The sequence below is a fragment of the Sitophilus oryzae genome, unplaced genomic scaffold (genome assembly GCF_002938485.1).
Source record: "Sitophilus oryzae breed Bouriz unplaced genomic scaffold, Soryzae_2.0 scaffold_1198_pilon_pilon, whole genome shotgun sequence".
Taxonomy (NCBI): Eukaryota; Metazoa; Arthropoda; class Insecta; order Coleoptera; family Curculionidae; genus Sitophilus; species Sitophilus oryzae.
Genome location: NW_022145835.1, coordinates 325,977 through 341,074, shown reverse-complemented (window position 1 = coordinate 341,074; position 15,098 = coordinate 325,977). Strand labels below are relative to the sequence as shown.

The window sequence follows — 15,098 nt, the reverse complement described above, 5'->3', positions numbered from 1 at the left end:
AGACTTTTTCCATAAGCACACTTATTTTAAATTACTCTGTGCATCAATATTAGCGAGATAAGAATTTTTTTGACACGGTTCATAGTCTTTATATACTTTTCAGTGAAAGTCTACCCCGTTGGCAGAGCCTAAACTGCGAAATAAAAAATAGTAAAACTGTTGGTTTAACTTTAAAAAAATTATGTCCAACTAGATGGTCGTCAAGAGCCGAAAGCATACTATGGATAAAAACTAATTTTTTGTCCGTCGTCAAGTTTTTATCGAATTTAACGTTTATACTGAAAAAACGTACTGATAGAGATGAGGCCAAGATGCTACAAGATAAAATAGAAAATGTCGAATTTATTTTCTTAACTAACTAAATTTCCAAGGTACAATATTGAAAAAACTACTTGCTTTCAAAATGCTTACAAAAAAATGATATTGACATAGGACTGGCACAGATCTAATCAGGAGTTCTTGTTAAAATATAAAATCTTAGGGACAATTTTGAAAGTGTGTATGAGCTATCAATTTCAATTGCGAAATCTTGGAATATTGAACCTCAGTTCACAGTATCAGAGAGTTTTCTGATTTTATTTTTGAATAAACCCAATTACTGATTAGCAGTATATCTGAGATTTGCACTGTATTCCAGTTGTTTCTGGTTCTCCCTGTAACGTCCGCTGAACCAGAAAGAACTTTTTCTGAGCTGAAAATAATAAAAGGTTTTACGAGGTCTACTATGTCCCAAAATCGCCTAAGCTCACTGGCCATAATGTCATTTGAGAATGATCGAGTAAAAGAGGTAGATTTGGACAGCCTCGTAAACAAGTTCCTTTTGTTAAGGTCGAGGAAAAAGGAATAGACTTTCTAATATACTATAGGGTACATCATAAATATTTAAAATTTCTTGTTCACATTTGTGTTCTAGTTATTAGTAGTTAAATGTTGAGTGGTTTTTTTTTTAATAAAACTAAAATTAATTATTATTTTAAGAGTACTATAATAATAAACAAATAAATGTTGAAACAATTATCAAAATATAAAATAAATATCACATTGTGGCTCTTGTTAAAAAATATGTTTCAAGCAGATATCACTATAATGATGTATTTGAAGGAATTTTTGAATATACTTAGGGGGGGGCCCTAACAAAAGTTTGCGGGAAGGCCCCGCGAGAATTTGCCACGCTACTGCGTTCATGCCAGAATCTCCTTATTATTACGTGACTAGAAACCGACATAAAGATGCAAGAAAAACTTTAAAACGAATGAGACCTGACAAAGAGAATATAAATAAGGAAATTGAGGAGATCGAAGAAGAAATAGCGAGAGAGAAACTAGAAAAAGGCAGACCTCAGGACTTAGTTTTAGTTCCCAGTAATAGACTGGCGATGATAATAATGCTGGTACTAAACGGTGGCCAAAACTTCGTTGGTATATTAGCGTGATGATGATGAACGTTCAAAAGATCTTGACTGAAGCTGGATCAGTATACATGGACTCGACCACGTCAGCTATACTATTTGCAGTGATGATGTTGGCTAGTTGCTCGGTAGCCTCAATTTTTATCGATAGATTCGGAAGAAAAGTTTTATTAATATTATCAGGCGTCCTAACAGGCATTGCGTTATTAGCAATATCAATTTATTTTCATCTAAAATACTTGAACTATGACGTGCTTCCTATAAGTTGGTTACCAGCAGCCTGCGTTATGATATACGCAGCTATATTTGAGAGGCTGATAGCAAAAGTGGGTTAAAATTTTACTCTCGGCAAAAACGGTTTGCGTTTTTCAGAGGGCAAAAGCGGTTTAAGTAGCAATGAGAGCAAAAATGAGAGAAAGAAACTTTACCGTAAAAATGGGTTATAATTATATGCCACTTTTACTCTAAGATTAAAAATATTCCTTTTTGTCCGAGAAAAAAATCGTTAATTTACTATTAGATAAAAAAAATCTGTTTGCGTATTTGCCAGTCAGTTTATTCATGTTCCTCTAGTTTTCTATACAAAAATAACATTTGCACCATATGCAACAAGTAGTGTAAAATCAACTTTTTATAAGCTTTTATAACTAACTTTGTATGTATGTTTGTTCGGGGCAAATCTTGTAAGCTAAATTAGAACCACTTCCTTTGATTGTGGAAATTATACATTTTTTACAAGGCATGACCAGAATTTTTGACAGCTGTTAAAATGGCGGCCAAAATGGCGCCATTTTGAGGTTTTGATTTTTAAAATTCTATTATAAAAAAATTTATTATAATATAGGTATATTGTGGGTATATACATATGAAAAAAAAATATGTGGGCGGCTATCTTGAAAAAATGACAGTTTAATGACATGTCAAAATTTCGAAGTGAACCGATTTATATATATATATATATATATATATATATATATATATATATATATATATATATATATATATATATATATAGGATGGCCATGGGCTAAAATGAAAGAAGAAAAAATTCAGCTGTCAAAATTGACAGCTGTCCAAAGCTAATTTCAAAGTTGTCCGATTTTGATAAAATCGATATATTGGATGCCCCCTACCCCATAGTCGGTTTTCGTTTTATTTGTCTCACATTTGAACTGTCAAATTTGACAGCTGTCGTTTTTTTTTAAGTTCTCCTTTGTTAATGAAAATCGATATACATATTATTAGGATGCCCATAGAAAGTTATTTAAGAAAAACCAGCATAACTAAAAAGTAAAAATAAATTTTAAGAAAAAGAACTTTTTAAAAACAAGCTTTTATTTAAATACAAAAAAAAAAAAACTTTTTCTTTAAAATTTTTATTATGAACTTTATAACGTCATTACATAATTTTAATATTATATTAAATCTTGTCGCGAGATTTGAGTGTACAGTTGCACTCATAAAAATCTGGTACGACAACTTTACTTTAAGTATATACAATATACATGACAATCTAAAACCTGTGTCTACCCTGTCTCATTTTGAAAGTTTGTCTTATGATACACCACTAGAAAAGGAATTACAAGATAAAGTTGTCGTACAACTGTACACTCAAATCTCGCTACAAGCTTTTATATAATATAAAATTATGTAATGACGTTATAAAAGTTCATAATAAAAATTTTAAAAGAATTTTTTTCTTTTTAGTGTATTTAAATTGCTAAGGGCATAAATCAGTTCTATGAATTGATTTTTACAACGTTGTAGCTGGGGGGGGGGTTAAGGGTGGGGGGCGTTGTGACTCCGCCCCATAAAAAGTATAAAATATTATATTCTTCCGTATTACACGTCGGACACAATCAATGCAAATACGTATGTGGTCCCAGTCCGCATTTTCTTTTCGAAAAATCGCATAAAAAAGGGGAGTAATTTAATTTTTCTATGAAATATATTTTTCTTCAAATGGCATCGGCGGCGGCGGTCCGTGTGTGATATCAAAGCGCGTGCCGAAGTCAAAAGGTGCCGACCAGATATAAACTAAACAAGTTATATTCGGAAGTGCACATCAAGACAATGGAAATAATTTTTGTATAATTATATTCTTCACTTTTGAAAATTTCCGAGCCGTTAGGCTTTTATATTTTCCTATAACTAAAATACTGTGTTATGTAATATCAAACTCATTATCTTATAGGTATAAAAATGTGTGTGAAACACAAAAAAATTATATAAACAGCAGTACAGCAGTGTGAAGCAAAAAAATATAAATAATTACTATATCAATAGGTATATACCGTATGATAAAAAAAACGGCATCCAGTTGGCTTGGAAATAAACATCAATGACATTCCCCATATAATTTTACATATAAAATGACAGCGAACTTCATTTCATAGTCATCGCTGACGCCGTTCTTTTTCGGTCATATTGTATCTTTTAAAAGATTTAAATCTTTTTTAAAATAACTTAAGTCGTTAAAAAAAGATTTAAGTATTTTAAGTCATCTTTCGAAATAAATGAAATGACTTAAGTCATTTGATTTATCGACTTAAAATCAAATGACTTAAGTCACTAAAATGATTTAAGTCAAAAAAGACTTAAGTTTTCTGTGAGCTTGCAGCTCTGCTAGAGATGCTTTGCCATACTGAACAACACCATAGACAAAGAAAGATAAACAACACACTAAAATAGGTGCAAAAACACGAAATAAAATTTAGTATGAAGTGCAGTTTTACACGGAGCGGAGCATTCGCTCAAACCGTCCGCGCTGATCGTCCCTGTTGTGCCGTTTCACATGGAGCGGGCCGTCCGGCTTCCGCGCGGACCGTCCGTTTATTGAAGAGGTACTATGAGCTTGTATGAGTATTTTGACATGGGCGCGGATGGTCCGCCCGTATGATTTCGTCCAACAGCCATCCGTCGATCCCTTGCTTCGACGGATCATCCGCGCCTATGTGAAAGTATTCATACATTCAATACTCATGGTACTTGTTCAACCAATGGGCGATCTACAGGTGAAAGTACTCCGTCAATTCTTAAAAATACACACAATGGTCCACGATGGTCCGCACGTCCGCTCCATGTGAAACAGCACTCAATACTCAATAGTATTATAAAAAACGTCCCTTCGATAGTACATAAATACGGCAGCGCGCAGAGGTAAAAAGAACCATTTTCTTATCGTCTATCGAATCTACGTATTATTTTCTTAGCGCAAAAACGGGTTAATATTTTATAGCTTTTTTGCCCTGAATATTTTGTCGAACCATTTTTGCGCTGATTAATATTCGATTCACTTTTGCCCAAAGTTGTGATGTATATGCTATTTTTGATCTTAGAGAAAATTTAAACCCACTTTTGCTTTGAACAAAATTTTATCCCACTCTTACTTTCGACCTCTCATTTAAAGTAGGTTTAGGTCTAGTACCTATTGTCATTACAGCGGAAATATTCCCCACAAATGTCAAAGCAATGGGAATGACATTGGCAGATGTAATTTATGTGGTAGCTGCGTCGGCATCAATCAATTTGTATAATTTTTTATATAACAGCTTCGGTATACAGATGCCTTTTTACGTGTTTAGTGCAGTCAGTTTTTTCCGGAAACAAAAGGGAAGACTTTGGATGAAATTCAGTACTTATTGAAAAGAAAAACGCACATGACCGAGAAAGAAAAAAACAACCAATCGATGTTATTACATGAAACACTTGAATTGAATGATAAAATATTTTTAATGTAAAAAGAAAAGAAAAAGGAACAATTAAGTTTATCTTTATTTTTTTTTAATATAGAAAATGTACTACTTTCCTGACATATTTGTTCCGCAATATCTTCTTCTTAAGAGTTGCGTTTGTTCCAATGCTTATACAGGGTGAGTTTAATTCAAATATTTTTAGTAGTAGTATATTTCGACCCCTGAAATACATCCATGAGGTTTTTGGCTCGAAAAAAAATTGAATATTTTAAATTTTTAGGTAGAAAAATTGAAATTATATAAAGAAAGATTGAAAAAAAATAATTTTCTTACCACCCTTTATCACCGTAGGTACTATCAAATTTTGATATTTTTTACTTTTTAGCTAAAAAAAACACCTCATAATATGACAACGTAGGTTGTAGAGTAAATCTAGAAGAACGAAACCCTAGAAATATCTAGTTGTTCTCAAAATTTACGTAAAATATATATTTTTTTAATTTTCAAAGTAAAATACTTCGATTATTTTCGACTTGTTTGAAACAAGGCAAAGGGAAAATATCTTTTCTATTATCCAGATCTACCAGCCCTGAAAATATTTGCACTTACTTAAGGCTCATCCTTGTATAAATAACTAGTTCCAATGTGAATATTTAACTAACTTTAGTTTTACTAACTGTCCCTTTAATGTTTTTAGCATTTTTGTTTGCTTAATAATAAATTTTAATTAACTGTTTAGATAATTGAAAAAAATTGGTATATACAGGGTGAGTTTTAAATAAGTGCAAATATTTTTATGGGTAGTATATTTCGACCTCAGAAACACGTCTATGAGGTTTTTTTTCACAAAATTTGGAATTTTAAAAAAATGGAAATGTTTTTAATTTTTTACTTAAAAACCCAATATCTTCATAATATGGCAATATAATATGTAGTAGATTAAATGTACAAGAAAGAAAATCCAGAAAAGATCCAGTGGTTTTCATCAAAATGTAAGCCAAAAATCTATTTTTTTTTGAAATCTTCAAAGTAAAATACCTCGGTTATTTTGGATATATTTAATAAACTGTAAAGAAAAAAATGTTTCTTTTATTGAAATCTACCAGCCCTGAAAATATTTGCACTTATTGACCACCCTTTATACATATAATAAAAAATACTAGTACATTATGTACTTTACTTAAATGTATAATATGTATATATTTCTTAATTTAAAATTGTATTTATTTTTTTTATAGTGCAAGTATTATTACGTTTAATTACTAGCTAAAATTAAAAATTATGTTTTGAAGAATATCACCCAACGTTTTTATCTTTGAATGAAATATGGCTATTTCTAGCAAAAATTTTATTTTACATGTTTTATATTTAAGGCTTTGCCATACAGATATTGATATAAATAGACTGAATTTTACAAGCTGTATTGTAGTTCGATAAGTAAATAGCACTTATTTGATGATATTGAGTAGGAATTTAAAAGGTTTTGAAAATGTATCAAAAATTACGGCTTTGTACCAAAATCTCTCTCTTTGTCAAATATCAGAAATAATAAAAACAAGTCTGGTCCAGATCTTTATTGCGAAATATCCTTTGTTTCAAAAAGATACCATGTCTCGTAATTTTTAACATAATTTTATTCTTGTAATTATTTAAATAATACATTTTAATGTTCCCAACTAATAAAATATTGAAATAAATCGAAATTATTGTTTTAATCCATATATGATACTGAAAATAGTTAATCTCCCTGTTCAAGAGCCCGAAGCTAGAGCTGCTCATTGACGCTAGGTAGGGATGTAAACAATAAATCGGTATTTCTGAAGCATCGATATTTCAACAGCAAAATATCGATGTTTACTGTCGATGTTCTATTATTATAAACTGTCGATGTAGAAAAATGTAGAATAAGTGGAAGTGGGGTTAATCACAGCGACCTTAAAGATCTAGTGTGTTACTGGCTGCATTGGCTGGCTTGTACTGCTCTTTAGAACTAACGTAAAAGTCATATTATGAAATACGTCGCTAAATTCTTTTTTGGCATGGCTAGCGACATGTGTGGAATTGCCCCTCCTATGTACCTATGTAACCAAAATAGCTGATCACAACATCAGGGGATTCCTTGCCTCTCTTATTTATCTTCTAATATTGATTGGAATCATAGATTTAGTAAGAACAGATATCACATTGTGCATTTTAACCCGACCAAACAACCGGAGGTTGACTACGTACTGTAAAAACCAACTGAAATAGAGAAGGCGACATTGCCACATCTCAAATTTGCGCCTATCTACTTAGTTTGATTTGCAGAAAAGGTGACTTTAAAACCTTCACCGGATATCAATAAACCTCAATTTCTTAATTAAATTAATAGTTTATCTTTAAAGAAGCATGCGTAATAATATTTATTAACCAGAGGATCTATGCGTTACTATTAAAGGACATGTTTACTGTTTAATGTGCTGAAACGTCTAGAACTATTGGCAACGTCGCTGCTAGTCTTCCAGAATGAAATGAGCCGTTCGTCCCACCACCCCTCACGACGGCCCTTGGTCCGTTATAGCGTACTACGTTTAGCTTACGGTGTGTTTCAAGTCGGAATCAAGGCCGAAGTGAAATTTTCAGTGGTTTTCAGTAGTTTCTGTTTTTGTTTAACGTACTTTTGAATCTGTGAATTTTCAATATGGTAGGACAGTGTCAAATGTGTGGAAAAATAAGCTCAAATTACCCGAATTTGTCTTTTCACAGGTAGGTATTGTTTCCGCCGTAATCGTACATAGGCGTCCCACAAGGGAGTCTCTCAAAATTAAAATAATTTCTAATTATATTTGTTGAATTTTGATCTATTAAAACAAGAACGTAGTAGCCGGTAATTGAATTATAATTCGTCTCAATTACTACCTTAATGTTGTAGATCATAACAAATTTGAATATAAACGTTGCATTTGAAACTTTATTATATGCCAGAAAGTGACATTTTTTTTAAATTGCGTCATATTTTGGTCATTATATACGATATTCTAAAGGAATTTTGCCCAACAAATAAACAAAGGTGTTTACCCGACCTTTTTTATATGTTATTGCTTAATTATATCTTGTATCTGCCCCTTCGGTCTTGTTTAGACAAGTTTTTACCACCGTACAATACAAATACCTCTTCCTAGAGTTATTTGTACGGTGTATTTACCTTTTTTTAGAATGGGACGAACTATAAATAATTCTTAGGCTACTAGTTTTATACATACCTATATAACAGAGTGACCCAGGCCTCCAAAAAAGCTTTTTACCTATTACATTCTTTGCTATTACGTTTTTGGTTTGTGATTTTTATTTCAATCTTTACATAAGATCGGGGCCATTGTGACGCACATTTTCAAAATATTTTTGTCAACATACAGGGTGATTCAAACCGCAATACATATGCTTAATACAGTTCATGAAGATTGGGACGTTTAACTAAAATCTGATTGTCTGATTAAGCTACCTAAGTAATGGATTTGTAAAAATAAACGTAAGTATAAACGTAATATTCATTATTATGCGACAGAAATCCCATACTGTAGCACACAGATTTGATACCTTTAATGATAAATGCCCTCTATTGAGAGACTAAAAGGATTAAAATAAATATTGATTTTAGGTATAGGAAGTTATTAATAATACAAGATTAAACAACTATTACACAGTACTTCACATGAAGCTATCGATTGCGAACTAACTAAATCGTTACTAATTACTAATTTTGAAAAGTTCTTTTTAAGATCAAAAAAGGTAAAACTAAAACCTAAACTATCATTTGAGATTAAACGGGAAATTCTAAATACTGTTGCCTATTCTAAACAAGAAAAAATTATTTATAAGTTTTATGACATCTCTAATTAAATTTGGAAGAAAAGAATATTTCTGTTTGCTGTAGGTAATTTTCTCAGAGATTAAACGGGAAGTTCTAAGTTCTCTTCTTCTCTCAGGGAAAATACGTAAATAAAAATGACTTTTTAAGCAAAAAAAAGTCAAAAGGACAAGTTATTCCAAAAAAGGACTGTCCTTTTCAAAAAAGGACAGGAGGTAACCCGAGGTATTTCTGGAATGGAAATTTAATGGCAAATCTACAACTTTAGTTTGGAAATATGTTCCGGCCACCTATGATTACAAAAATGTCTTAAACGTGCTTTACCATTGCCTCCATATTCTAAAAAAAAAAATTGAAAGAAAAGTCACTAACCACAAACCTAATATAGAACTGTTTCGGAAGCCTGAGTCACCCTGTAAGTATTCAAAAGTAACTGAGTGTTTATATAGAAGTAACTGAAAGTTTAAATTGAATATTGACGTTGGAGCGATTTTCGAAAACTACCTACTAACGTTTCTACATAAGTATATGGGGGATATTAATTATATTATTATATTAGACCTTATAACAAAACTCATCTAACGAAAAAGCGTTAATGTAGTATATTAATATGGAGTAAAAATTTTACTTTAATTACTTTACTTTTACTTTACTAATTAAATTCGTTCCAAAAAACGATACGCCACTGTCCGTTAGAACAATCCAAATGCGCCTAGTTGCCGGGGTCGGAAATTTTAGACTTCTCTGTCTCTTCTGTCCTTGTTTGACACATTGGAATGTTTGATATACTACCAACGAGTATTTATGAATGAGATGTTCGGTCTATCTTTATAATGTCTTTGATTGGAATACTATTGGTGTAGTACACTAGCACTGTATTTCGTCACATCGGTTGTTAATAGAGTCATAACCGCGTCACAGTGTATTTACATTCCTCTTAAAAACTTAACAAGGATAAAAATAAAAGTATTATTTTCCCGCCATTATTTGTTCCTCAATATAGCAATATCTTCTAAGAGTTGACTTTGTTCCAATGTTTATACAGGGTGAGTCTAATGCAAATATTTTTAGTGGTATATTTCGACCTCCGAAATACATCCATTAGGTTTTTTTTCTCAAAAAATGAAAATTTTAAATTCTTAGATAGAAAAATTGAAAAAAAAAATTCTTACCACCGCCACCGTTGATCACCGTACTATCAAATTTTGATTTTTTTTTACTTTATACTATACATACTATACATACATAGGTTGTAGATTAAATCTAGAAGAACAAAGCCCGATATATAGGGCTTAGAGGTAGATATATTTTTTTCAATTCTCAAAGTAAAATAATTTGGTTATTTTCGACTTATTTGAAAAAAGGCAAAGGAAAAATCTACTTTTTGGAAATTTTCAAAGTTAAATTTCTCGTTTATTTTGGATTTATTTGAAAAACGGCAAAGAGAAAAAATGTTTCTTTTATTGATATCTACCAGCCCTGAAAATATTTGCACTTATTTAAGACTCACCTTGTATACATAATATAATAAAAAATAATAAGTATGTAGTTTACTTAAATGTATACATATTTCTTTATTTGAAATTTTATTTATTTTTTATAGTGCAAATATTATTAGGCACGTTTAATTTCTAAGCTAAAATTAAAAATTATGTTTTGAAGAATATCACCCAAAATTTTTATCTTTGAATGAAATATGGCATTTCTGTCAATAATCAATGTTTTATAATTAAGTCATATACATATTGATCTAAATAGACTGAATTTAACAAGCTGTATTGTAGTTCGATAAGTAGCACTTATTTGATGGTATTTAATAGGAATTTAAAAGGTTTGAAAATGTATAAAAAATAACGGTTTTGTTCCAAAATCTCTCTCTTTGTCACAGATCAGTAACAATGTCGAAAACAAGTCTGGTCCATATCTTTATTATAAAATATCTTTTGTTTAAGAAAGACACCACGTCTCGTCATTTTTACATAATTTTATTCTTGTAATTATTTGTACAACACATTTTAATATTTCCAATGCCACGCCCTTTCTAATTTGAAGTTCAATAAAACACAAAGTTTACTTAATCTGAATGAGTTGCATAGAGGCCACTAGCTTTTTAATTTTAACAGCCGGGTGGTCGGGGTTCAAAGTTATTAATAAAAGGGCGCCACGAGATTATACTCTATGAACTCGGCATAAAAGGTGTTACTATTAAGTAGATTTCAACACTAACCTCGAACTGTTGAGTGCAACTACCATGAACTTCAAATATTCTATAACTATTTGTACTTAAGTGACTCTAATTTAACTATGAGACTAGACTGCAAATAATACTACCAAAAATGTTTAAGCAATTTATTAAAATATTAAAAGTTAATATTTAAAGAAATGGAAATGAATAAACGTTGAAAAGTAAAATAAATTTAAATCAAGAAAACTAACTAAAAGTATGACGTCATAATCCCCCTTACTTAAATTAAGTACAATATCCTGGGTGGATTACAAATATCAAATCTAAAATTATACTAATCTAAACAGTCTTACTCTAAGCGTTGTATAAACTTGAAACAACTCGGAAGTTCCTCCGGCTGAGCTACGGTGTATAGCTACAGGGTGGCTACGGCGGTGCACAGATGTTTTCTCCTCAGCCATATTCCATATCCGGTCAATGAACGAACTAAACTCAGAAATTCCACAATTAAATGAACGAATTGCACACTGCGATCCACATCAAAAATAACCAATTTAACTACGAAATTTTATCTCATAATTATAAAATTTCAATAACCAAAACAAAGGATAAATAAATCCAAAAACATCTGATTTGATCTGACAGTGACAAGTGACGGAGGTGATGATCAAAGATATAGAGAGATGGACAAAAAGCCTACTGCTGGTCGGCATCAGTGACAATATATGTATAATATCGCGGTGTATATCGGGTTGCATAATTGTAAAATTTAAATAAAATAATATTTAAGAATAAAATTATAGTAAACATGATGCAAAAATAATAGCTATTTGCGATATTTTATGAGCTAGCACACAGAGGTCGTTGCGAGGAAATTTGACTGCTACACCAACAAATAAAATATTGAGATAAATTCTAATTATTGTTTTACTCCATATATGATACTGAAAATAGTTAATCTCCCTGTTCAAGAGTCCGAAGCTGGACTGCTCATTGACGCCAGGTAGGGATGTAATGTAGAGTGAGTGGAAAAGGGGTTAATCACAACTAACTTAAAAAACTATTGTGTCTCTTTTTCTTGAGTTATAACTCATCATACCGTCTATAACTCATAATACATGGGGATCTTCCTGTGGTAGTGGGGATAGAGTATTTCCTCAGAAAAAAATGGGTTGCCCCCTTGTGCCTCAAGGTTGAGGCCACTAAAGTCTTCTATCTAGCCACGCATACCTTTGATCTGGTCTCGCCATCATAGGATTTAGGTTTTGGTGAGATTGCCTCCTCTTGGTCCGGGCGGTTAAGTTAAGACCCCCTACACCAATGACTAAAGAATTCAAGGACAAATAAGACCCGAGAGCAAATTGTTACCAAGGCACCAAACAGTGCCGTGGCCATATTATTCTCTTAACTTAGCTGGTTGAAGGGATATTTATATTTTTGATAAATGTTTTGACTACGCCTATGGTGTAGAGGGTGGCATCATACTAATTAATTACGAAAAAAACGTATTAAAATATTAACAAAAGGTACAAAACTAGCATCGACGTATAGTACACATCAAGTACAGGGTGGGTCAAATTCGACGCTTTTAAATGGAAACACCTTTTTCTATAGGAGATAGACAAAAACTAATATCGGTGTCTGGAGCTCAATTTTTGCCAAAAACATGATGGTGAAAACCGCATATCGATATCTGTTACCGTTTCGGAGTTACGGGGTGTTTTTCAAAAATATGCATTTTTAACAAATTGCTGTAACTTTTTTGCTAGGGAAAATTTTGTATTTTTATGAAAACATTTCCAAAGCACCTTTTTACGTAGAATTTAATGGTTTAAGTATAATTTTTTTAAAATTAGTAATTTAAGGAGTGTCAACAGAAAATTTGATTTTTTATATGGGGGGTGTCCCCATATAAAAAATCAAATTTCCTTTTATATGGGTATATTTTTAATTTATTGAAAATAATTTAAAATTACCTTTCCAAAAATATAACACACTTGATATTTTGCTCGATTCCTCTTCGAGATATAGAGTATATAAAAATTCGCCCGCTTTAAATACATAAGTAGGCTTTGAACGGCACCGGCTAGGTAAAAATTCTAGCTGTGAGCATCAATTAAAACGAAAATAATATTTGCTACGAGAGATGCCGAATTTTATAACAATTTAAAATATATTTAACCAACATCAACACATTTAAACTACATATATCTAATAACAATAAAAATAAATAGCAAACCAAGACATGAGATTTTGCTACAGGTGTTCGACATATCGACCGTCTTCTGTTCAGTTATGGACAGACGGGGCAGTTTTTGAACATTTCTCGCGGAATTCATTAACTCAGTGGGGGTGAAAGATACCCTCTCATAACTGCTAACTATTTCTAATTCTTGTCTAGATTATGCGGAAGAATAAAGAACCTTTATTCTTCCGCAAATATATCCATAGGATTAGATCCATGGGCACTAAGTCAGGCCACCTCGACGGCCAACGGCTAGGATCTTAGTCAGCTATTCAATTATATTTGAAATTGGCTGCAAAAATTTGCTGATAACTTCAGCGTTCAGAGGCATTGCGTCGTCTTGCTGGAAAAATATGTTTTCGAGTTCCATTAAGGGCATATCACCAATAAGGGGTACAAAACCTACTAGTTAAAAGTGGCGAACTATTAAAAATTCTGTATTTCGAAGGGGATTATAACAAAATATCAAGTGTGCTATATTTTTGAAAAGGTAATTTTAAATTCTTTTCAGTTAATTAAAAATATAGAGGGTGTCCCAAATAAAAAATCAATTTTTCTGTTGATAACTCTTTAATTATTAATTTTAAAAAAATTATACTTAAACCATTAAATTCTACGTCAAAAGGTGCTTTGGAAATGTTTTCATAGAAATACAAAATTTTCCATAGCAAAAAAGTTACAGCGATTTGTTAAAAATGCACATTTTTGAAAAACTCCGAAACGGTAACAGATATCGATGTGCGGTTTTCACCATCATGTTTTTGATAAAAATTGAGCTCCAGACACCGATATTAGTTTTCGTCTATCTCCAATAGAAAAGGGTGTTTCCATTTAAAAGCGTCGAATTTGACCCACCCTGTACATACAATATCAGAAAAATAATTATCGAATTCAATAAGAAAACTTAAGAAAACGCTAAAAAGGTGGAGCGGACTGTTTATTTACCTATGAAACGTAACTCCTGACTCTTTCTTGTCACTTCTGCTTTTACATTTGAAAGCTGAACAACTAATCAGCATTGTAGTAAAGTTTATACAAAGTTCACTACACACGAACTATTAAAAATTGCTAAAATTGTCGCTGGTGGCCAACTGATGACTCATTGTTTGCCACCAAAAGAAAAGGCGTCTAAGGTCACAAATTCTGCTGCAGCCCGTATAGGGGCGTTACATGTCCTTATATTCTTTAGTCATTGCCCCACACACTCTGCCCGTGATACATGACCACAAATAGTAGAGGGCGCCTGGTGTGATGCACAGGGTAGTCGGTAGTCCTATCCGGCATCGTAATACGTCTTAGTGCAATTCCCTGGCAAATGACAACGACGCTACAGTCAGGGACCAGGGACAAGACAATGATATGCTCTTTAGACTCACCCAAAATGTCAGAGGGCTAAATTTCCACACCATTTAGAGAAAATTACAAAAAACATGAAAATATGCTCGAATTTTCCTAAAAATGAAAAGGCATTTCTATGGTAATACAATTTCGATTTCATTCTTGAGAGATGTTTATTATTTATTTTGCTGTAGTTAAACTATCACATTTTCCGATAACTATTATCACCCTTTTCGTAGCATTGATCTAAATAAATTTTGTGCTTCTTTAACATTTTAAAACAGCAACAAATATGAAACGACTTTTGATTTTTAGGGCTTCTAGTATATTGGCATGTTTTTTGAAATTTTCTCTAAAACGGTATTGAAATTTGGAAAAGT

General features: G+C 31.8%; 1 protein-coding gene across 1 annotated transcript; it reads left to right on the top strand.

Annotated features, from left to right (window-relative positions):
- The first annotated feature begins 1,393 nt into the window (after positions 1-1,393).
- LOC115891770 (facilitated trehalose transporter Tret1-like) lies at positions 1,394-5,053 on the top strand. Its single transcript, XM_030912332.1, has 2 exons — positions 1,394-1,738; positions 4,821-5,053. The coding sequence occupies exons 1-2, from the start codon at positions 1,432-1,434 to the stop codon at positions 5,051-5,053; spliced, it is 540 nt and encodes a 179-aa protein (XP_030768192.1). The 5' UTR covers positions 1,394-1,431.
- The last annotated feature ends 10,045 nt before the right edge of the window (positions 5,054-15,098 follow it).